This window comes from Oncorhynchus tshawytscha, linkage group LG04 (assembly GCF_018296145.1).
Source record: "Oncorhynchus tshawytscha isolate Ot180627B linkage group LG04, Otsh_v2.0, whole genome shotgun sequence".
Taxonomy (NCBI): domain Eukaryota; kingdom Metazoa; phylum Chordata; class Actinopteri; order Salmoniformes; family Salmonidae; genus Oncorhynchus; species Oncorhynchus tshawytscha.
The window spans coordinates 69,186,478-69,208,524 of record NC_056432.1 but is presented as its reverse complement, the minus strand read 5'-3'; the positions used below and the strand labels follow the sequence as shown (position 1 = coordinate 69,208,524).

General features: G+C 45.0%; 2 protein-coding genes across 4 annotated transcripts; one reads left to right on the top strand and one right to left on the bottom strand.

The window, feature by feature from the left end:
- Positions 1-76: 76 nt before the first annotated feature.
- On the bottom strand, positions 77-5,905 carry LOC112247041 (cleavage and polyadenylation specificity factor subunit 7). Of its 3 annotated transcripts, none has more exons than XM_024415684.1 (9): positions 5,827-5,905; positions 4,539-4,748; positions 4,265-4,368; positions 3,704-3,849; positions 3,240-3,594; positions 1,379-1,500; positions 1,064-1,211; positions 691-925; positions 77-507 (listed from the first exon to the last, which is right to left on the bottom strand). In XM_024415684.1, the coding sequence occupies exons 2-8, from the start codon at positions 4,650-4,652 to the stop codon at positions 691-693; spliced, it is 1,224 nt and encodes a 407-aa protein (XP_024271452.1). In that variant the 5' UTR covers positions 4,653-4,748; positions 5,827-5,905; the 3' UTR covers positions 77-507. The 3 variants fall into 3 exon arrangements, with proteins under 3 accessions (XP_024271452.1, XP_024271450.1, XP_024271451.1); XM_024415682.2 differs by lacking the exon at positions 5,827-5,905 and adding an exon at positions 5,107-5,647; XM_024415683.2 differs by lacking the exon at positions 5,827-5,905 and adding an exon at positions 5,107-5,647 and having other exon boundaries at positions 1,379-1,497.
- On the top strand, positions 5,902-9,962 carry LOC112247042 (succinate dehydrogenase assembly factor 2, mitochondrial). Its single transcript, XM_024415685.2, has 4 exons — positions 5,902-6,030; positions 6,730-6,953; positions 8,837-8,946; positions 9,153-9,962. The coding sequence occupies exons 1-4, from the start codon at positions 6,004-6,006 to the stop codon at positions 9,281-9,283; spliced, it is 492 nt and encodes a 163-aa protein (XP_024271453.1). The 5' UTR covers positions 5,902-6,003; the 3' UTR covers positions 9,284-9,962.
- Positions 9,963-22,047: the final 12,085 nt, after the last annotated feature.

Genomic DNA, 22,047 nt, shown 5'->3' with positions numbered 1-22,047 from the left:
AAGCAGCACGGGTCAGGCAATGAAACTACCTGGTCCACTTGTTACAATCTCTTTCTGCAATAAACACTTGTTCCACTCATTTTAACAGCCTTTTTTAATCAGTTCAAATTTGATACAAAAGAAGGGGGAAGAGGGAAAAAAACACTACACAGTTCAACATATAAAAAAACATGTACTTCTGCTTTGTGCATGCAGGTGTGTCAAACAACAAAAGTTGTAGCCACGACCCTGAAACGGTCAATTCATAATCAAAAATAAAATTACAAAGACAGTATCACTGTGAAAGAGGGGGTTGGTGATGGCCAAGATTAGAAGATAAAATGCTTGGTGGCTGCTGAATACCAGGGAAACATGGAGATGGGGGCAGTGGGGGGGGGCTATGGACATTCATTTTGTCTCACCATCAGTTCATCCATTAACCCAGACTTTTAAGCAGCTTGGTGCAGAAATAAAGTCCTGCCTCCCCTCCTACTCAGCCTGACAGGGACAAAGACAACCTAGAATGTCCTGAAAAGATCACAGACAAAAGTTCTGTCAGGAGTGCATAAATACAAAAGGTTGACTGAAAAAAAACAGGTGCTTGGCAATTAGTGGTGGTGTATTTCAGGATGTGAGTAAGTGGTGGTAGTCTGTAGATTACAGAATTAGAGGGGAGACGTGTTGGAGATACGACAGGGCCAGAGAGCTTACCTAGCGGTGCCGCTCGCGGTGCTCCCTATGTCTATCTCGTTCCCGAACACGCTCCCGGTCTCTCCCATCTCTCTCCCCACTTAGGGAGCGTTCCCGGTGCCGGCGGGACATTCCTGCAGCCTCCCATTCCTGGCTGTAGGACTCTTCCCTTTCTCTGCCTCTGTCCCGTTCTCTTTCCCTGTCCCGCTCTCTATCTCGGGAACGGTGTTCTCTGTCACGGGAACGGTGTCTTTTCCTACCAAGATAGAACAAGTTAGGAGGCCACATTACAATTTCCATTTGTGATGAAAGAACAGTCCATGAGAATTTTTCCCACATTACAATTTCCATTTGTGATGACAGAACAGTCCATGAGAATTTTTCCAGCACTGACCTGGAGCCGTAAGACTTGCTCTCAATGGAAAAGAGGCAGTCTTTCAGAGAGGTGACCAGCGCTCGACAGCGCTCGTCCCCATACACTCTTGACTGCTTGATGACAGCAATGGCAGTCAAAAGCGTCTCAATGGCCAGGGGCATGTCTCCTACATGAGGCGAGGTTACAGAGTTTATTACAATAGCAGGATTTAAGATGACCATGATCTGCATTGTGTACTGCACATGTAAATGTCTTTGGGTCCCTAGTCTAGATTTATCATCATGAATCTGTATTTGAATGTCTACTGTAGGCATTTTTCAGTGAGAGTCTAACCGGCAGTAGCTCCAGACACAGCCTTGGTGATGGCGCTGCTGGCGATTGCTCTGTTTCTGTTCATCAGCTCATCAAACTCTCCCTCTGGCATTTGGGGGGTGGGCGCTTCACTGTCCCTGCTGCTAGAGAAAGAGACACTCCCTTACTGATCATCATCATACAGTTCCTTGCGAAAGTATTCGGCCCCCTTGAACTTTGCGACCTTTTGCCACATTTCAGGCTTCAAACATAAAGATATAAAACTGTATTTTTTTGTGAAGAATCAACAACAAGTGGGACACAATCATGAAGTGGAACGACATTTATTGGATATTTCAAACTTTAACAAATCAAAAACTGAAAAATTGGGCGTGCAAAATTATTCAGCCCCCTTAAGTTAATACTTTGTTGCGCCACCTTTTGCTGCGATTACAGCTGTAAGTCGCTTGGGGTATGTCTCTATCAGTTTTGCACATCGAGAGACTGAAATTTTTTCCCATTCCTCCTTGCAAAACAGCTCGAGCTCAGTGAGGTTGGATGGAGAGCATTTGTGAACAGCAGTTTTCAGTTCTTTCCACAGATTCTCGATTGGATGCAGGTCTGGACTTTGACTTGGCCATTCTAACACCTGGATATGTTTATTTTTGAACCATTCCATTGTAGATTTTGCTTTATGTTTTGGATCATTGTCTTGTTGGAAGACAAATCTCCATCCCAGTCTCAGGTCTTTTGCAGACTCCATCAGGTTTTCTTCCAGAATGGTCCTGTATTTGGCTCCATCCATCTTCCCATCAATTTTAACCATCTTCCTTGTCCCTGCTGAAGAAAAGCAGGCCCAAACCATGATGCTGCCACCACCATGTTTGACAGTGGGGATAGTGTGTTCAGGGTGATGAGCTGTGTTGCTTTTACGCCAAACATAACGTTTTGCATTGTTGCCAAAAAGTTCCATTTTGGTTTCATCTGACCATAGCACCTTCTTCCACATGTTTGGTGTGTCTCCCAGGTGGCTTGTGGCAAACTTTAAACAACACTTTTTATGGATATCTTTAAGAAATGACTTTCTTCTTGCCACTCTTCCATAAAGGCCAGATTTGTGCAATATACGACTGATTGTTGTCCTATGGACAGAGTCTCCCACCTCAGCTGTAGATCTCTGCAGTTCATCCAGAGTGATCATGGGCCTCTTGGCTGCATCTCTGATCAGTCTTCTCCTTGTATGAGCTGAAAGTTTAGAGGGACGGCCAGGTCTTGGTAGATTTGCAGTGGTCTGATACTCCTTCCATTTCAATATTATCGCTTGCACAGTGCTCCTTGGGATGTTTAAAGCTTGGGAAATCTTTTTGTATCCAAATCCGACTTTAAACTTCTTCACAGCAGTATCTCGGACCTGCCTGGTGTGTTCCTTGTTCTTCATGATGCTCTCTGCGCTTTTGACGGACCTCTGAGACTATCACAGTGCAGGTGCATTTATACGGAGACTTGATTACACACAGGTGGATTGTATTTATCATCATTAGTCATTTAGGTCAACATTGGATCATTCACAGATCCTCACTGAACTTCTGGAGAGAGTTTGCTGCACTGAAAATAAAGGGGCTGAATAATTTTGCACGCCCAATTTTTCAGTTTTTGGTTTGTTAAAAAAGTTTGAAATATCGTTCCACTTCATGATTGTGTCCCACTTGTTGTTGATTCTTCACAAAAAAATACAGTTTTATATCTTTATGTTTGAAGCCTGAAATGTGGCAAAAGGTCGCAAAGTTCAAGGGGGCCGAATACTTTCGCAAGGCACTGTACATATCCATACAACTTGTGATAGACATGTTTTTGTATTAATTGGTAAACATTCCATAATATAAAGTACAGTGGATGAGCTCACCTGTGCCGGTTGTACTGTGTGTTGTGTTGTTGACTGTAGTTGTCATGTTGTGCTGGAGGAAAGAAGGCGGGGTTGAGATGCAGGGAGGGTGGAGGATGGCTGGGGAGACGTAGAGGTGGTGGAGGGAAAAGGTGGGGCATGGGGGGAGGAGGGATGTGTGGGGGAAGGTGAGGGAAAAGAGGAGGAGGCAGCCTAAAGTATGGGACTGACAGAGGGGGAGGTTTGTTGTGAATGTGTTGGGGGTGGATAGTGTGAGGGACAGTGGAGTGGTTCTGGTTGAGCACAGGAGGGGAGACGGAGGTGTTTTTATCCCCAGTATCTGACGACTCCTTTGAGTTAGAGCGCTGGGGGACACCTATGGAAAAGGAGGGACAGTTTGATTTTGTTTCTATGGCAGTATTGGATATCGCTTCCGAGAAAGACTTGACCACCTATTTAGTTGCTGTAAGTAGATGTGTGCTTACGTTTATTAGCCTGGGCTTCAAACACGGCAAGATTCTGGCGTGTGGCAAAGCGGCAGTCCACCTTTTCCCCATTAACATGACAATTTGGCAATGTCTCCAGCAACCTCTGCAATGACTCTTCTGTGGCCACCACTACCTCAGCGTATCTATAGAGAGTAAAAGACAAATATCAGCTAGTATACTTAATGTTACCAGCTGGAAAGAAAGGCTATTTCAGAGCTTTGAAAGGCCATCACAACATAATCAACTAGCCATCAGTAGACCACCAGAGCAGCCCTGTCCAGTTCTTCAGGGTCTGGAGACAACACTTTGGCTCTGGATCATGCACAGATAATAAATAAAACATTGGTAGTCATCTGTAAGATCTGTATTTAGCTTAGCTACTGGAGCATCATATTTATTTGAAGACTAATTTGACTCAATAGGTGTCTGTCTCCAGGTCTCCCTAGAACACCATGGCCAGACCCAGTCATGAAATGACAAAACACCCAGTTAATAAACAGTGAAGAAATATATCACATTAGATTAGAATGATGCCAAGTGGATAGGCCTAACTCTCACCCCCTGGACTGGCCATTAGCTCTGTTCTCAGCAAATTTGATCTCCACAATGTCCTTCACACCCAAGGTGCGCGCCACGTTAATAAGGTCTTTGTCGGAGGTCCACTGAGGAGAGGGGTAAAGGAAGACAAAGGCGAGAAAGAGGGAGAAGATGGGTAAAAATTAAGGATAGGGACAGAAAGGTAATAGGCCTAGGTGGCTGTATCTCATTACAGAACATAGGCTAATAGATTAGCAGACTGGATTGAAGATAATGGTGGTGGTGGGAGACTCACCCAGGAGAAGTTGCCCACATATACAGCCAGTCTCTTGTTCCACACTCCACTGTAAGTGTACAGTATTGCTGGTTTGCTCTCCTCTTTCGTTGGCTGGTCCTTGCTGAGAGGCATAGCGTTCTCTGAGAATTTCCTTTCCCGACTCACAGAGCCAGTGAGCACGTCATCATAAAGATCACTTGCCTCTGCCGTTGTTGCAAAATCTCCATCCTATATAGAGAGAAGATGGAGAGAAGATATACATCATCCCTCAATGCCTAGCTTATCACTCACAATGACCATCCCTGAAGAATCAGACAAACTACAAGAGAACACTAATTGCCACATTTGTATTGTTGATATCAAGGTTAAGAAATTTAATAGTATGACTTTTTATCATATATTCTAAATGTAACTATTTACATTAATTCATTTAAGATGTTGACATGTTGATCCTGCTAAAAATCAAACAACCTCATCCAACAAGTTATTTTAGTTCCCACTTCAATAATCTTCTGCATTCACTTTTAGCTTCTCACAACTATTCATGTCTACAGCACTTATCATAATCGCCCTCGGCCTGTCTCACCTCCCCGTTGTTTTGACTGAACTTCTCGTCGTAGATGTCTATGAGGTCAGTTGCACCACCACCATCGGCCGCTTTAGCCGCCATCCCGAGTCCTGGGTTGGCAGTGCAGCCTCTGGCTACGTTAGCAACGTTTTCTCTCAGCAATCGACACTTGGCAATAAACGCAAGGAAATAACTAAAAGTGCATGTTTTGCACCTTTCCGGGCATCTATGTTTTATTGATGTTGCTAGTCCAGCTGGCTAACGTTACCCACTTAGCACCGCAATATTGAACTAAATAGCTAGGTAGCGAACGTTCGCTAAATGGCTAGCTAGCATTCCCTCCCCTTGCAGGGAAACTGGCGTGGACGGAATACCAAAGGCAAACAAAGAAATTACCAACCCAGATTAAAATGTCAACAAATATTATACTTTCAAAATGTGATATAATTGTAATGTAAGTCTGCATGCAAAAACTGATAACTCAGGTAAGCACTCAGCTAGCTTGTTGCTGCTACATCAGAACAGAAGCGGAATCGAGGAGTGCATCTTTCAAATATCTCCGGTGTGAATCAGGCATGATATTACGACGTTCCGAAAAAAAATGTTTAGCTATCAACTAAATAATATATGTTGTTACATACGTGAATATATAATGTAAATGTGTGACATGTTGATACAATTCATATTGTTTAACATGCATTTCAATAATAATTTGGAATAAGTAATAATTGCCCTTACCAATATGGCGCCAATTATTTCCTTAAGCTAGAGCGGACATTTCTTGCTGTGCTCCCCATGTAATTATGTGACTGTTTTTGGCTAGCAGGGACTTGTATAATTTTAGGACACTGGTTACTCTCGAGTCAACAAGAACAGTCACATCAGGATTCAGCAGTCACAAGGAAGAAAGACACAATGCTGTCTGTTCTCGTTGCTAAAAGAGTGAGTCGTATTTTGAATACAAACGGGGGGCTACACGGAATATCTAAATTAATCTCATAACCTCATTGACTTTTTGTTTTTTTTTAACTGTCGGTTTGCTATCTAGATAACTAATGTCAAGGCTGGCTAGAAATGCTGTCTATTCTGACTGAAGCTAACTCAAGTTTGCCTATAAACCTACTGTAGTTTACAAGTAATTTTCTGTTCTCTCTTTTCAAACTGAACGGTAAAGTTGTGTAGGATATGAAGGTACACTTGTGCAACCATACCACATGGGAGGGCAGCAGATAATGTTATGCAACCAACCTCATGTTTTGCAGCTAAAGGAAGTAGGCTGTCTGGCAAGAACAGCAGTCCATTTCATACATAGTGGTAGCTAGCTAGGTAAAATTATGCACAAGGACAAAGGTACTCTTCACTCGTACTGTCATCTGAATTAGCCTAGGGGCGCTATGAGCTTTGCCAGTCAGACTTGTGAGTACCCTACAGGACAGTCATTGTAAGCTACTTTTCTAGCAATTAAACTATGAAATCACGTTTTATTGGTCACATACACATAGTTAGCAGATGTTATTGCGAGTGTAGCTTATGCTACACTCGCAATAACATCTACTAACCATGTGTATAATTAAAACCATCTCCATGTTGTTGTGTACAGTCAGTCCAGTTGTTGGTAATGATGTTGTTTATCTTGTCCAGCTGGTAAGTGGGGTATGCCCGAAGTCATTGAGACCAGCTGTGGCAGAACTAGTAACTACACGGGGTTACAAAGGAGAGGCACCTGATGACTCTAGGGGTGACATAATTGAGATCCCCCTGCCCCCCTGGACAGAGAAGGATGGTGAGACCATGGACATCAAGAGACGGCGCCTGCTCTTCCAAAGCCGAAAGAGGGGCATGCTGGAGAATTGCATATTGCTCAGGTGAGTGGACCACTAATCATACTGTATATATTTTAGTCTTCTTTTTAGTCCTGAGCAGAGCTCATACTATGATAGAGCCCACGATAGATACAGTGCCTTGCGAAAGTATTCGGCCCCCTTGAACTTTGCGACCTTTTGCCACATTTCAGGCTTCAAACATAAAGTTATAAAACTGTATTTTTTTGTGAAGAATCAACAACAAGTGGGACACAATCATGAAGTGGAACGACATTTATTGGATATTTCAAACTTTTTTAACAAATCAAAAAACTGAAGAATTGGGCGTGCAAAATTATTCAGCCCCCTTAAGTTAATACTTTGTAGCGCCACCTTTTGCTGCGATTACAGCTGTAAGTCGCTTGGGGTATGTCTCTATCAGTTTTGCACATAGAGAGACTGAAATTTTTTCCCATTCCTCCGTGCAAAACAGCTCGAGCTCAGTGAGGTTGGATGGAGAGCATTTGTGAACAGCAGTTTTCAGTTCTTTCCACAGATTCTCGATTGGATTCAGGTCTGGACTTTGACTTGGCCATTCTAACACCTGGATATGTTTATTTTTTAACCATTCCATTATAGATTTTGCTTTATGTTTTGGATCATTGTCTTGTTGGAAGACATCTCCGTCCCAGTCTCAGGTCTTTTGCAGACTCCATCAGGTTCTCTTCCAGAATGGTCCTGTATTTGGCTCCATCCATCTTCCCATCAATTTTAACCATCTTCCCTGTCCCTGCTGAAGAAAAGCAGGCCCAAACCATGATGCTGCCACCACCATGTTTGACAGTGGGGATGGTGTGTTCACGGTGATGAGCTGTGTTGCTTTTACGCCAAACATAACGTTTTGCATTGTTGCCAAAAAGTTCAATTTTGGTTTAATCTGACCAGAGCACCTTCTTCCACATGTTTGGTGTGTCTCCCAGGTGGCTTGTGGCAAACTTGAAACGACACTTTTTATGGATATCTTTAAGAAATGGCTTTCTTCTTGCCACTCTTCCATAAAGGCCAGATTTGTGCAATATATGACTGATTGTTGTCCTATGGACAGAGTCTCCCACCTCTGCTGTAGATCTCTGCAGTTCATCCAGAGTGATCATGGGCCTCTTGGCTGCATCTCTGATCAGTCTTCTCCTTGTATGAGCTGAAAGTTTAGAGGGACGGCCAGGTCTTGGTAGATTTGCAGTGGTCTGATACTCCTTCCATTTCAATATTATTGCTTGCAAAGTGCTCCTTGGGATGTTTAAAGCTTGGGAAATCTTTTTGTATCCAAATCCGGCATTAAACTTCTTCACAACAGTATCTCGGACCTGCCTGGTGTGTTCCTTGTTCTTCATGATGCTCTCTGCGCTTTTAATGGACCTCTGAGACTATCACAGTGCAGGTGCATTTATACGGAGACTTGATTACACACAGGTGGATTGTATTTATCATCATTAGTCATTTAGGTCAACATTGGATCATTCACAGATCCTCACTGAACTTCTGGAGAGAGTTTGCTGCACTGAAAGTAAAGGGGCTGAATAATTTTGCATGCCCAATTTTTCAGTTTTTGATTTGTTAAAAAAGTTTGAAATTTCCAATAAATGTCGTTCCACTTCATGATTGTGTCCCACTTGTTGTTGATTCTTCACAAAAAAATACAGTTTTATATCTTTATGTTTGAAGCCTGAAATGTGGCGAAAGGTCGCAAAGTTCAAGGGGGCCGAATACTTTCGCAAGGCACTGTATATGTATAAACCATCAGGTTTAAGGAAAGGCAGCATATTTGTGGTCAGTGGCAGAGGCATGATTTAATTAGTGTGAAACTTACAATATGTGTATCTGAGTCTTGGACGTGTTTCAAAACCATACACTTGCACATGCCAATCAAACTGTCTTTCCCCTTTCAGCCTGTTTGCCAAACAATATCTTAATACAATGAACGAGCCCCAGTTAAGACAGTATGACAGACTGATCAACGAGCCTAGCAACGACTGGGACATCTACTACTGGGCAACAGGTGAGGAGATAACATAATATCATTTTCTGTGATTATCCACTCTGATCTACACCAGGGCAAGCAAAGCCATATAATAGTTAGTTATACTGTTGTTTAGAAATAGTTCTTATTTTCCAGCTGATCTGCTGACTTGCCCATTCTATATGAGATATGAAATGTCAGTTGAAGTTAACTGAATATGTGTTGTCTTTCCCTCCTCTCAACAGAGGCCCAGCCTGTACCTGATGTGTACGCAGGTGAAATCATGGACCTACTGAAGGAGTTCACAAAGAACAAAGATCAGGAACAAAGGCTGGACGCACCCAACCTGGAATACCTGGACAAGGGGAGCCAGTGAAGCCTGGCTGACACATCCCTCTCAGGGTGTTTTCACATTATAGTCTTCTTTAAAATAACTGATCTCAGTCCTCTTTAAAGTGAACTCTGAGGGTAAAAAAAGAAGCAAAAGATCTGTTCTCTTTGTATTCACACTGCCCTTACCTTTGAACGAGGACTTAACTCCTGTGCCAGTTCACTTCACCTATTTTGTTGTCTGACTCCTCTTTGCATTCACATTGCTATGTTTAGAAAGGAACCAATATCTTTTTCCAACATTCATTCAATGCACTGTGGGTTTTTACAAAGTGCAGGACAAGCCATTCCATCAGAATATGCTATCAGACAGCTAGATATACCATATACCTACTTACATTTTGGAAGCTAATAGATTGCATTTAGTTAAAAATGAGACTGAATAATTAGAAGATACTATTAACATGTAAATATTATTGGTAACAGAATAAATTGCAGAATAATTACTGCCGATAAGATAATGCTGTAGAACATTTTACACCCATTGTAGGCCACTGCCCCTTTAAGAGCTAGAATCGATTTTGTACCCTATGTTGTGATTTTTACCAAATTATGCTATCGTCTCCTCACACTATTAAAACCCCACAGTCGAATAAACAGCGTAAGAAGCTCTTAGCCTATAGATCTCATATTGCAAAATAATAAAAAACTGAACTAAAAACTAAGCGCATATTATGGCATTTCTGTGCATCCTTGACAATCGCTAATCAATATTCTTAAATAGCACACGCCCCCCCCGCCCCCCTAATTGATCTAATTTGTGGCACCAATGCGAGGGGCAATTGCAGGGAAAACGGTGTTGCTGCAGTCTAGTGTGTGGTGCGGGAATAATGACAAGCGAATCTGGGGAGCTTTATGTTCACATAGCCTTAAAAAAAAGGGAGCCGGACCGTGGAATTCATGCGAACCGAACTCAGACTACCTCTCGAAATGGTCTAAGTTCGCTTCGGGGGCTCTATGAGTGGTCTGAGTTCCTTTGGGGGTTTCAGACAATCAGACTGCACTGAAAAGTAAGCGACACATTTTTTTCTGAAAAGGACCAAGTGTGAAAACACCCTCAGAATGCTAATGATCTCACAATTTACCAGAGAAATGTACCTCCTTGACAAGGATAATTCCTACAGCTACATGCACATTGCATCACCGGCCTTATTCATTATTCACACAAAATGAAAATAATGACTGTAGTACACGGATGTGTGAGTTAACTATACTGAACAAAAATATAAACGCAACATGTAAAGTGTTGGTTTTATGAGCTGAAATAAAAGATCCCAGAAATGTTCCTTACGCACAAAAAAGCTAAATTCTCTGAAATGTGCACAAATTTGGGTTACAGTGTCAATGCATGGACACCAGGGGGAAGCAAAACTACGGTTTCATTCCCTTTTTGCACCTCAACTGCACACTGCTAATCACAGGTTTAACGGAACGTACTGGGAATGCAGATTCAAAAACATGAAGCTCAATACTCACTCTTAAGGGCAGAGATGCAGGCACCAAAACAATTAATATAGCTAAGCTTATTGTGGGTTGCCCTGTGTCCTTGATGTCTGTAATTAGCTTTCAGCTCAGTTACTCAGGCTAAGATGATTCATAATGTAGCTAGATATCTGCATGAAATTAATAGGCAAGGTTCTCCTTTCACCATGAATGAGTAAACGTATGAAGACCTGGCTATAATGAAAAGTGTATAATGTTTGTGCGAGTGTGTGTGCATGTTTGCACTGTGTGTTTGTAGGGCTGCATGCTGGTGAGTGGGAGTTTGTGAGTGTGTCAGAGTGTCAAATACACTGCTCAAAAAAATAAAGGGAACACTAAAATAACACATCCTAGATCTGAATGAATGAAATATTCTTATTAAATACTTATTTCTTTACATAGTTGAATGTGCTGACAACAAAATAACACAAATTATCAATGGAAATCAAATTTATCAACCCATGGAGGTCTGGATTTGGAGTCACACTCAAAATTAAAGTGGAAAACCACACTACAGGCTGATCCAACTTTGATGTAATGCCCTTAAAACAAGTCAAAATGAGGCTCAGTAGTGTGTCTGGCCTCCACGTGCCTGTACCATATACCTCCCTACAAACCTCCCTACAACGCCTGGGCATGCTCCTGATGAGGTGGCGGATGGTCTCCTGAGGGATCTCCTCCCAGACCTGGACTAAAGCATCCACCAACTCCTGGACAGTCTGTGGTGCAACGTGGCGTTGGTGGATGGAGCGAGACATGATGTCCAAATGTGCTCAATTGGATTCAGGTCTGGGGAACGGGCAGGCCAGTCCATAGTATCAATGCCTTCCTCTTGCAGGAACTGCTGACACACTCCAGCCACATGAGGTCTAGCATTGTCTTGCATTAGGAAGAACCCAGGGCCAACCGCACCAGCATATGGTCTCAAAAGGGGTCTGAGGATCTCATCTCTGTACCTAATGGCAGTCAGGCTACCTCTGGCGAGCACATGGAAGGCTGTGCGGCCCCCCAAAGAAATGCCACCCCACACCATGACTGACCCACTGCCAAACCGGTCATGCTGGAGGATGTTGCAGGCAGCAGAATGTTCTCCACAGTGTCTCCAGACTCTGTCACGTCTGTCACATGTGCTCAGTGTGAACCTGCTTTCATCTGTGAAGAGGACAGGGCGCCAGTGTCGAATTTGCCAATCTTGGTGTTCTCTGGCAAATGCCAAACATCCTGCACGGTGTTGGGCTGTAAGCACAACCCCCACCTGTGGACGTCGGGCCCTCATACCACCCTCATGGAGGCTGTTTCTGACCGTTTGAGCAGACACATGCACATTTGTGGCCTGCTGGATGTAATTTTGCAGGGCTCTGGCAGTGCTCCTCCTGCTCCTCCTTGCACAAAGGCGGAGGTAGCGGTCCTGCTGCTGGGTTGTTGCCCTCCTACGGCCTCCTCCACGTCTCCTGATGTACTGGCCTGTCTCCTGGTAGCGCCTCCATGCTCTGGACACTACGCTGACAGACACAGCAAACCTTGCCACAGCTCGCATTGATGTGCCATCCTGGATGAGCTGCACTACCTGAGCCACTTGTGTGGGTTGTAGACTGTCTCATGCTACCACTAGAGTGAAAGCACTGCCAGCATTCAAAAGTGACCAAAACATCAGCCAGAAAGCATAGGAACTGAGAAGTGGTCTGTGGTTACCACCTGCAGAACCACTCCTTTATTGGGGGTGTCTTGCTAATTGCCTATAATTTCCACCTGTTGTCTATTCCATTTGCACAACAGCATGTGACATTTATTGTCAATCAGTGTTGCTTCCTAAGTGGACAGTTTGATTTCACAGAAGTGTGATTGACTTGGAGCTACATTGTGTTGCTTAAGTGTTCCCTTTATTTGTTTGAGCAGTGTAGTATCAGTACTTAAATTGCAGATTGTATTTGCCCTGAAGCACATGTAGCGTGGTTCGTTCTGCGTTGTGTACTTTTAATTAGGACGCTGCCACAACTGGAGGTCTGCTAGTTGAATTATTTTTATTTGCCCTGCACACGAAGAGACAACACACAATATGTTAGCCCTTGGCACAGTCATAGCTCTCAGGCACCTTGCTATGCCGAAGGTCAGGCAAATAAGAACAATAAGGGGGTACAGAAATAAGGTGCCCTTTGGCTAGGGGGTGTGCAGAGAATTAGAACAGAAATGAGACAAGCCTTCCCTCTGCCTGGTTCTACCCGCAAGTCACCAGAACCATTGTGCTGGACACTCAGGCGATTACAGAAGACATTTATGATTTAAAAGATGATGTCCATCACCTGAGGGAACAGTCTCAGCTCACCAACACAAACACAATTCGCACTTCAGTAGTCTTCAATAGTCTGTACCCAGTCTATTTCCTCATTTGGCAATAAAATAATAAAACCACTTGGCATAAATCTTCTGCGTTAAAGTGGTGATCTGCACACAATTGATCATAGATTAAATTGCCACACAAAATCATTTTACGTACAGCTCCTGCATGGACAGGGTGAGGTGGAGATGCTGGGTGTGTGTTTGTGATGTCAGCTGCTGTCTGTCCCACTTCAGAGACTTGGACTGGACACATCTTCTGACCTCTGTCTGTCTGTCCTTTTTTTATATCTGTCTCTGCCGGTGTTCGGCTATTTACCTGACTGACGGTCAGTCTGTCTGTATAACTTTGTGTTCGGCCACTCATCTGGGTGTCATTATTTCCAACACCACTAGTGTCAAAGATGTATTGGCCTGTGTCAAGTTTGTATCTTCATATTTCTTCAATTGATTTCTTTATCATCTTACTTCTTAATTGTTTGTCTTGATTAGGTTTTAATTGGAAAGAATTAGAAAGCTGCTGAGAAACAGTTGTCTGATGTGGATGTTCAGAGCGCACATTCTGTAGGAGCGTCTGTACACGTGTATCTGAACATATCGTTTCCTGTACTGCATGAGGTAAACTTAGATCAAGTGGGTGTGACTTTAATCAAACACAAACTCAATGTGCACTTTCCTTTGCTCACATGGCAATGGTCCCGTTTCCTTTTCCTCACATGGCAATGGTCCCGTTTCCTTTTCCTCACATGGCAATGGTCCCGTTTCCTTTTCCTCACATGTCAATGGTCCCGTTTCCTTTTCCTCACATGGCAATGGTCCCGTTTCCTTTTCCTCACATGGCAATGGTCCCGTTTCCTTTTCCTCACATGTCAATGGTCCCGTTTCCTTTTCCTCACATGGCAATGGTCCCGTTTCCTTTTCCTCACATGGCAATGGTCCCGTTTCCTTTTCCTCACATGTCAATGGTCCCGTTTCCTTTTCCTCACATGTCAATGGTCCCGTGTGGCTCAGTTGTTAGAGCACGGCGCTTTCAACGTCAGGGTTTGGGTTCAATTCCCATGGGGGACCATTACCAAAATGTACTCACTTACTACTGTAAGTCGCTCTGGATATGAGCATCTACTAAATTACTGTAATATAATTTATCCCTGTTCTCTCACTAAATGATACGCCAAATGATACGCCACACCTGTGAATTCTACACATCAGGCTTTCATGTGCTGCACACTTCATGTTTTTCCATTCCCGTTAAGCTTGTTTGGAGTGTGGATCTGTCTGTCGCCCACAGCCGCCCACTCTCCCCATCTCCAGGCTGACGTGTTCCTGTCTTCTTCTAGCGCTGTGTCTCTGTGTCGTGACAGCTCTCAGTTTTATCCTCCGCTCTACACTACCGCCAATCTCTGCTCCCCTGGAATTAAAATTGTACCCCTCTCTCTTTCTTCACCGTCTCTCTCCCTCTCCTCAACATGTCTTCTCATTCTCTCTGTACTTGAGAGAAGCCTGTAGGAAGGGAGCTGTACAACAGAGAGAAAATACTGTAGTAGTTTCACTATTCTACTACTAATAACCTGTATACAGGGCCAATTTTCCTGCAAGGTCATGTGGTCAGGAAAAACTTCTGTTGTGCACCGGTTTAGAATACTTAACACGAACATGCACACATCCCCTCTCCTTCATGCTCAGAGTTAACAGGGTTTCTGTAGTTGACTCAAAAATGAACATATGTCAAAGATCAATAGTTCCGAAATGAACTAAAATAAAATGTATTAAAAAGAAGCCCAAAGGAGGGAGTAGGGCAGATGTATGTAGGAAGTGGATTTGTAAAAGACTGAAGATCTTTTCTGTTCTTGTGTTCTGGTTTAAACTACAGTGTGTGAGCATAAGGAATGAACTGTGTGGGAAGCAATGTGTGTGGGTTGTGGTGTTTTTTAAACACTTGAGAAAAGGACAAAATTATACAACTGTGTGTAAACCAGCACTTAGAAACCCCTTTTACAGCCTGTCAAAAATAGTCAGAACATACTCCTGTATAGTCCCTTTACTTTGGTCTGAGTCCAAACTGAGCTAGCTCTATCATGTTGCTACTCATTAGATTAGCTACCAATTTTATTTACTAAAATTTTATTTACACAACATGCCTACCACTTTGAAGATGCCAAATATTATTTCTTTGCGAAACAAACAAGAAATAAGAAAAAAAACGGAAAACTTGAGCGTGCGTAAATATTCACCCCCCCCCCAGTGCATAACTATTTACCCCCCAAAGTCAATACTTTGTAGAGCCACCTTTTGCAGCAATTACAGCTGCAAGTCTCTTGGGATATGACTCCATAAGCTTGGAAAATCTAGCCACTAGGATTTTTGTCCATTCTTCAAGGCAAAACTGCTCCAGTTCCAGCTCCTTCAAGTTGGATGGGTTCCTGCTAGTTTACAGCAATCTTTAAGTCATACCACAGATTCTCAATTGGATTAAGGTCTGGGCTTTGACTAGGCCATTCCAAGACTTTTAAATGTTTCCCCTTAAACCACTTAAGTGTTGCTTTAGCAGTAGGCTTAGGGTCATTCTCCTGCTGGAAGGTGAACCTCCGCCCCAGTCTCAAATCTCTGGAAGACTGAAACAGGTTTCCCTCAAGAATTTAGGGCCATACATCATTCATTAAATTCTGACCAGTTTCCCAATCCCTACCGATGAAAAACATCCCTATAGCATGATGCTGCCACCACCATGCTTCACTGTGGGGATGGTATTCTCGGGTGATGGGAGGTTTTTGGTTTGTGCCAGACATAACATTTTCCTTGATCGCCAAAAAGCTCAATTTTAGTTTCAACTGACCAGAGTACCTTCTTCCATGTGTTTGGAGAGTCTCCCACATGACTTTTGGCGAACACCAAATGTGTTTGCTTATTTTTTTTCTTTAAGTAATGGCATATTTCTGGCCACTCTTCCGTAAAGGCCACCTCTGTGGAGTGTACGGCTTAAAGTGGTCCTATGGACAGATACTCCAATCTCCGCTCTGGAGCTTTGCAGCTCCTTCAGGGTTATCTATGGTCTCTTTGCTGCCTCTGATTAATGCCCTCCTTGCCTGGTCTGTGAGTTTTGGTGGGCGGCCCTCTCTTGGCAGGTTTGTTGTGGTGTCACATTCTTTCCAATTTTTAATAATTTATTTAATGGTGCTCTGTGGGATGCTCAGAGTTTCTGATATTTTTTAAAATCTGTACTTCTCCACAACTTTGTCCCTGACCTGTTTGGAGAGCTCCTTGGTCTTCATGGTGCCGCTTGCTTGATGGTGCCTCTTGCTTAGTGGTGTTGCAGACTCTGGGGCCATTCAGAACAGGAGTATATACAGTTGAAGTCGGAAGTTTACATACACCTTAGCCAAACACATTTAAACTCAGTTTTTCACAATTCCTGACGTTTAATCCTTGTAAAAATTCCCTGTCTTAGGTCAGTTAGGATCACCACTTTATTTTAAGAATGTGAAATGTCAGAATAATAGTAGAGAGAATGGTTTATTTCAGCTTTTATTTTTTTCATCACATTCCCAGTGGGTCAGAAGTTTACATACACTCAATTAGTATTTGGTATTTGTTTAACTTGGGTCAAATGTTTTGGGTAGCCTTCCACATGCTTCCCACAATAAGTTGTGAATTTTGGCCCATTCCTCCTGACAGAGCTGGTATAACTGAGTCAGGTTTCTAGGCCTCCTTGCTCGCAAATTATTTTTCAGTTCTGCCCACATATTTTCTATGGGATTGAGGTCAGGGCTTTGTGATGGCCACTCCAATACCTTGACTTTGTTGTCCTTAAGCCATTTTGCAACAACTTTGGAAGTATGCTTGGGGTCATTGTCCATTTGGAAGACCCATTTGCGACCAAGCTTTAACTTCCTGATTGATTTCTTGAGATGTTGCTTCAATATATACAAATAATTTCCCATCCTCATGATGCCATCTATTTTGTGAAGTGCACCTGTCCCTCCTGCAGCAAAGCAACCCCACAACATGATGCTGCCACCCCCGTGCTTCACGTTTGGGATGGTGTTCTTCGGCCTTCCCCCTTTTTCCTCCAAACATAGCGATGGTCATTATGGCCAAACAGTTCTATTTTTGTTTCATTAGACCAGAGGACATTTCTCCAAAAAGTACGATCTTTGTCCCCATGTGCAGTTGCAAACCGTAGTCTGGCTTTTTATGGAGGTTTTGGAGCAGTGGCCTTTCAGGTTATGTCGATATAGGACTCGTTTTACTGTGGATATAGATACTTTTGTACCTGTTTCCTCCAGCATCTTCACAAGGTCCTTTGCTGTTGTTCTGGGATTGATTTTCACTTTTCACACCAAAGTACATTCATCTCTAGGAGACAGAAGGCGTCTCCGTCCTGAGTGATATGACGGCTGCATGGTCCCATGGTGTTTATACTTGCATACTATTGTTTTTACAGATGAACGTGGTACCTTCAGGCGTTTGGAAATTGCACCCAAGGATGAACCAGACTTTTGGAGGTCTACAATTTTTTTTCTGAGGTCTTGGCTAATTTCTTTTGATTTTCCCATGATATCAAGCAAAGAGGCACTGAGTTTGAAGGTAGGCCTTGAAATACATCCACAGGTATACCTCCAATTGACTCAAATTATGTCAATTAGCCTATCAGAAGCTTCTAAAGCCATGACATCATTTAATGGAATTTTCCAAGCTGTTTAAAGGCACAGTCAACTTAGTGTATGTAAAATTATGACCCACGAATTGTGATACAGTGAATTATAAGTGAAATAATCTGTCTGTAAACAATTGTTGGAAAAATTACTTGTGTCATGCACAAAGTAGATGTCCTAACTGACTTGCCAAAACTACAGTTTGTTAACAAGAAATTTGTGTAGTGGTTGTAAAACGAGTTTTAATGTCTCCAGCCTAAGTGTATGTAAACTTCCAACTTCAACTGTATATACTGAGATCATGTGACACTGAGATTGCACACAGGTGGACTTCATTTAATTAATTATGTGACTTCTGAAGGTAATTGGTTGCACCCGATCTTATTTGGGGGCTTCATAGCAAAGCAGGTGAATACATATGCACGCCCCACTTTTCCTTTTTATAATTTTCATAATTTTTTGAAACAAGTCATTTTTTTTCATTTCACTTCACCAATTTGGACTATTTCGTGTATGTTCATTACATGACATCCAAATAAAAATCTATTTAAATTACAGGTTGTAATGCAACAAAATAGGAAAAAAAAATATGAAAGTAAACAACATCTAATTAAAGGAATCAATGCAGCTTGGTTTGACAGAAAAGCAGTGTATGTACAGTATATAATTCCTCTATGAACCGAATTTGATGTTCAAGTCGAAGGCCAGATTTGGCCAGATTTGAAGGCGAGGTTCAGACTTGACTCTTCACAACAGTGTTTTTACTGCAACAGAACTACTGTTTCAACTAGTACTAGCCAGTGGGAACAGTTGGAAACCTTACTAAGTTCCTCTGATGGAAATCAAATAGGGAGAGAAAGCCACAAGCCACTATGAAATACCACAGTAAATCAGCTTTAGAAAAACAACAAAAACTATTTTAGAAGTTTCTTCTTTTTATGTACACATTTCTATATTTATACACTGTACAGATTTCAAAAAAATAAATGGTTGATATATAAGATTGTGCACCCCACAGATGTGTGACTAAAGAGAGAACAGAAGAGAGCAAGAGATGGGACAAAGGGATGTCAAGGACATACAGATATCAACATCCCCAATGAAAACTTTTTACATACACAATTTTAATTGATCCTTTATACAATGTCACAAAATCCTGGCCTGTTTTGGCCAATCCTCCTCGTATCTCCACCAATATCTGTGTAGAGAGCCCTAATCAGACATTTAGGGTGATTTCAATCTGAGTGACCACTGATCAGTTTTCAGATTTATTTAGATCTGTGTTTTGAATTGCTACTGGGCTTTTCTAGGGCCAAGGAAGGACTCTACTAAGAATCCAAGCTCAATGCCTCAGGCAAATGGACCATACCTGGCTTCTGGACCTATTTTCAGTTCAGGGAAATCAAGTCAAACAAATAATTAATTTTCACCTGTATCGTGCCATTTGGTCTGTGTTTCCTATTCTAGCTGATCTTTTCAATTTAATGCTGCGTCTGCATACATAATGATGTATCCTTTGCTTGTGTGCTCAGTATGAGGCAGGGAGGTGACTCTGTTCCCAGTTATTTTAGGAGCAGGTAGGTGCTCTGCTATGTTCTGCTCTGCCTGGAGATTGCAGTGATGCAAATGAGGTGATGATCATTGTCTGTCTCACCTTTTCTCTGTGACACTTGGGGAGTGAGAGCATATGGAGGAGAGGGGGAGGGGTGTTGTTTAAGAGTACCTTGTGCCAAAAAGCATGTGTGTCACAGTGGGGTTTTGAAGTACGTCAGCACTGACGTATGGAGACCTCGTCTGTCTTAGTCTCTGTGTGTTGGGCCAGACCTAGAGCGGAAGGACAGCGTGTTGGGCCAGTCCTAGAGCGGAGGGACAGTGTGTTGGGCCAGTCCTAGAGCGGAGGGACAGTGTGTTGGGCCAGACCTATAGCGGAGGGACAGCGTGTTGGGCCAGTCCTAGAGCGGAGGGACAGCGTGTTGGGCCAGTCCTAGAGCGGAGGGACAGCGTGCTGGGCCAGTCCTAGAGCGGAGGGACAGCGTGCTGGGCCAGACCTAGAGGGGAGGGACAGTGTGTTGGGACAGACGTAGAGGTGAGGGACAGCGTGTTGGGCCAGACCTAGAGCGGAGGGACAGCGTGTTGGGCCAGACCTAGAGTGGAGGGACAGCGTGTTGGGCCAGACGTAGAACGGAGGCACAGCGTGTTGGGCCAGACGTAGAACGGAGGCACAGCGTGTTGGGCCAGACGTAGAGCGGAGGGACAGCGTGTTGGGCCAGACGTAGAGCGGAGGGACAGCCTGTTGGGCCAGACGTAGAGCGGAGGGACAGCGTGTTGGGCCAGACGTAGAGCGGATGGACAGCGTGATGGGCCAGATCTAGAAGGGAGGGACAGCGTGTTGGGCCAGACCTAGAGGGGAGGGACAGCGTGTTGGGCCAGACCTAGAGGAGAGGGACAGTGTGTTGGGCCAGACCTAGAGGGGGGACAGTGTGTTGGGCCAGACCTATAGGGGAGGGACAGCCTGTTGGGCCAGACCTAGAGCGGAGGGACAGTGTGTTGGGCCAGATGTAGAGCGGAGGGACAGCTTGTTGGGCCAGACGTAGAGGGGAGGGACAGTGTGTTGGGACAGACGTAGAGGGGAGGGACAGCGTGTTGGGCCAGACCTAGAGCGGAGGGACAGCGTGTTGGGCCAGACCTAGAGCGGAGGGACAGCGTGTTGGGCCAGACCTATAGCGGAGGGACAGCGTGTTGGGCCAGTCCTAGAGCGGAGGGACAGCGTGTTGGGCCAGTCCTAGAGCGGAGGGACAGCGTGCTGGGCCAGTCCTAGAGCGGAGGGACAGCGTGCTGGGCCAGACCTAGAGGGGAGGGACAGTGTGTTGGGCCAGACCTAGAGCGGAGGGACAGCGTGTTGGGCCAGACCTAGAGCGGAGGGACAGCGTGTTGGGCCAGACGTAGAGCGGAGGGACAGCCTGTTGGGCCAGACGTAGAGCGGAGGGACAGCGTGTTGGGCCAGACATAGAGCGGATGGACAGCGTGATGGGCCAGACCTAGAAGGGAGGGACAGCGTGTTGGGCCAGACCTAGAGGGGAGGGACAGCGTGTTGGGCCAGACCTAGAGGAGAGGGACAGTGTGTTGGGCCAGACCTAGAGGGGGGACAGTGTGTTGGGCCAGACCTATAGGGGAGGGACAGCCTGTTGGGCCAGACCTAGAGCGGAGGGACAGTGTGTTGGGCCAGATGTAGAGCGGAGGGACAGCTTGTTGGGCCAGACGTAGAGGGGAGGGACAGTGTGTTGGGACAGACGTAGAGGGGAGGGACAGCGTGTTGGGCCAGACCTAGAGCGGAGGGACAGCGTGTTGGGCCAGACCTAGAGCGGAGGGACAGCGTGTTGGGCCAGACCTATAGCGGAGGGACAGCGTGTTGGGCCAGTCCTAGAGCGGAGGGACAGCGTGTTGGGCCAGTCCTAGAGCGGAGGGACAGCGTGCTGGGCCAGTCCTAGAGCGGAGGGACAGCGTGCTGGGCCAGACCTAGAGGGGAGGGACAGTGTGTTGGGACAGACGTAGAGGTGAGGGACAGCGTGTTGGGCCAGACCTAGAGCGGAGGGACAGTGTGTTGGGCCAGATGTAGAGCGGAGGGACAGCTTGTTGGGCCAGACGTAGAGGGGAGGGACAGTGTGTTGGGACAGACGTAGAGGGGAGGGACAGCGTGTTGGGCCAGACCTAGAGCGGAGGGACAGCGTGTTGGGCCAGACCTAGAGCGGAGGGACAGCGTGTTGGGCCAGACCTATAGCGGAGGGACAGCGTGTTGGGCCAGTCCTAGAGCGGAGGGACAGCGTGTTGGGCCAGTCCTAGAGCGGAGGGACAGCGTGCTGGGCCAGTCCTAGAGCGGAGGGACAGCGTGCTGGGCCAGACCTAGAGGGGAGGGACAGTGTGTTGGGCCAGACGTAGAGGTGAGGGACAGCGTGTTGGGCCAGACCTAGAGCGGAGGGACAGCGTGTTGGGCCAGACGTAGAGCGGAGGGACAGCCTGTTGGGCCAGACGTAGAGCGGAGGGACAGCGTGTTGGGCCAGACGTAGAGCGGATGGACAGCGTGATGGGCCAGACCTAGAAGGGAGGGACAGCGTGTTGGGCCAGACCTAGAGGGGAGGGACAGCGTGTTGGGCCAGACCTAGAGGAGAGGGACAGTGTGTTGGGCCAGACCTAGAGGGGGGGACAGTGTGTTGGGCCAGACCTATAGGGGAGGGACAGCCTGTTGGGCCAGACCTAGAGCGGAGGGACAGTGTGTTGGGCCAGA

Excerpts from the sequence above, each read along its gene's own strand:
- LOC112247041 (XM_024415682.2), bottom strand. The coding sequence starts at position 5,190 with ATGGCGGCTAAAGCGGCCGATGGTGGTGGTGCAACTGACCTCATAGAC. Across the intron at positions 4,749-5,106 it reads TCAGTCAAAACAACGGGGAG|GATGGAGATTTTGCAACAAC; the intron begins GTGAGACAGGCC and ends CTCTCTATATAG. Across the intron at positions 1,212-1,378 it reads TGTGTCTGGAGCTACTGCCG|GAGACATGCCCCTGGCCATT; the intron begins GTTAGACTCTCA and ends CGCCTCATGTAG.
- LOC112247042 (XM_024415685.2), top strand. The coding sequence starts at position 6,004 with ATGCTGTCTGTTCTCGTTGCTAAAAGA. Across the intron at positions 6,031-6,729 it reads CTGTTCTCGTTGCTAAAAGA|CTGGTAAGTGGGGTATGCCC; the intron begins GTGAGTCGTATT and ends TATCTTGTCCAG. Across the intron at positions 6,954-8,836 it reads GAGAATTGCATATTGCTCAG|CCTGTTTGCCAAACAATATC; the intron begins GTGAGTGGACCA and ends TTCCCCTTTCAG.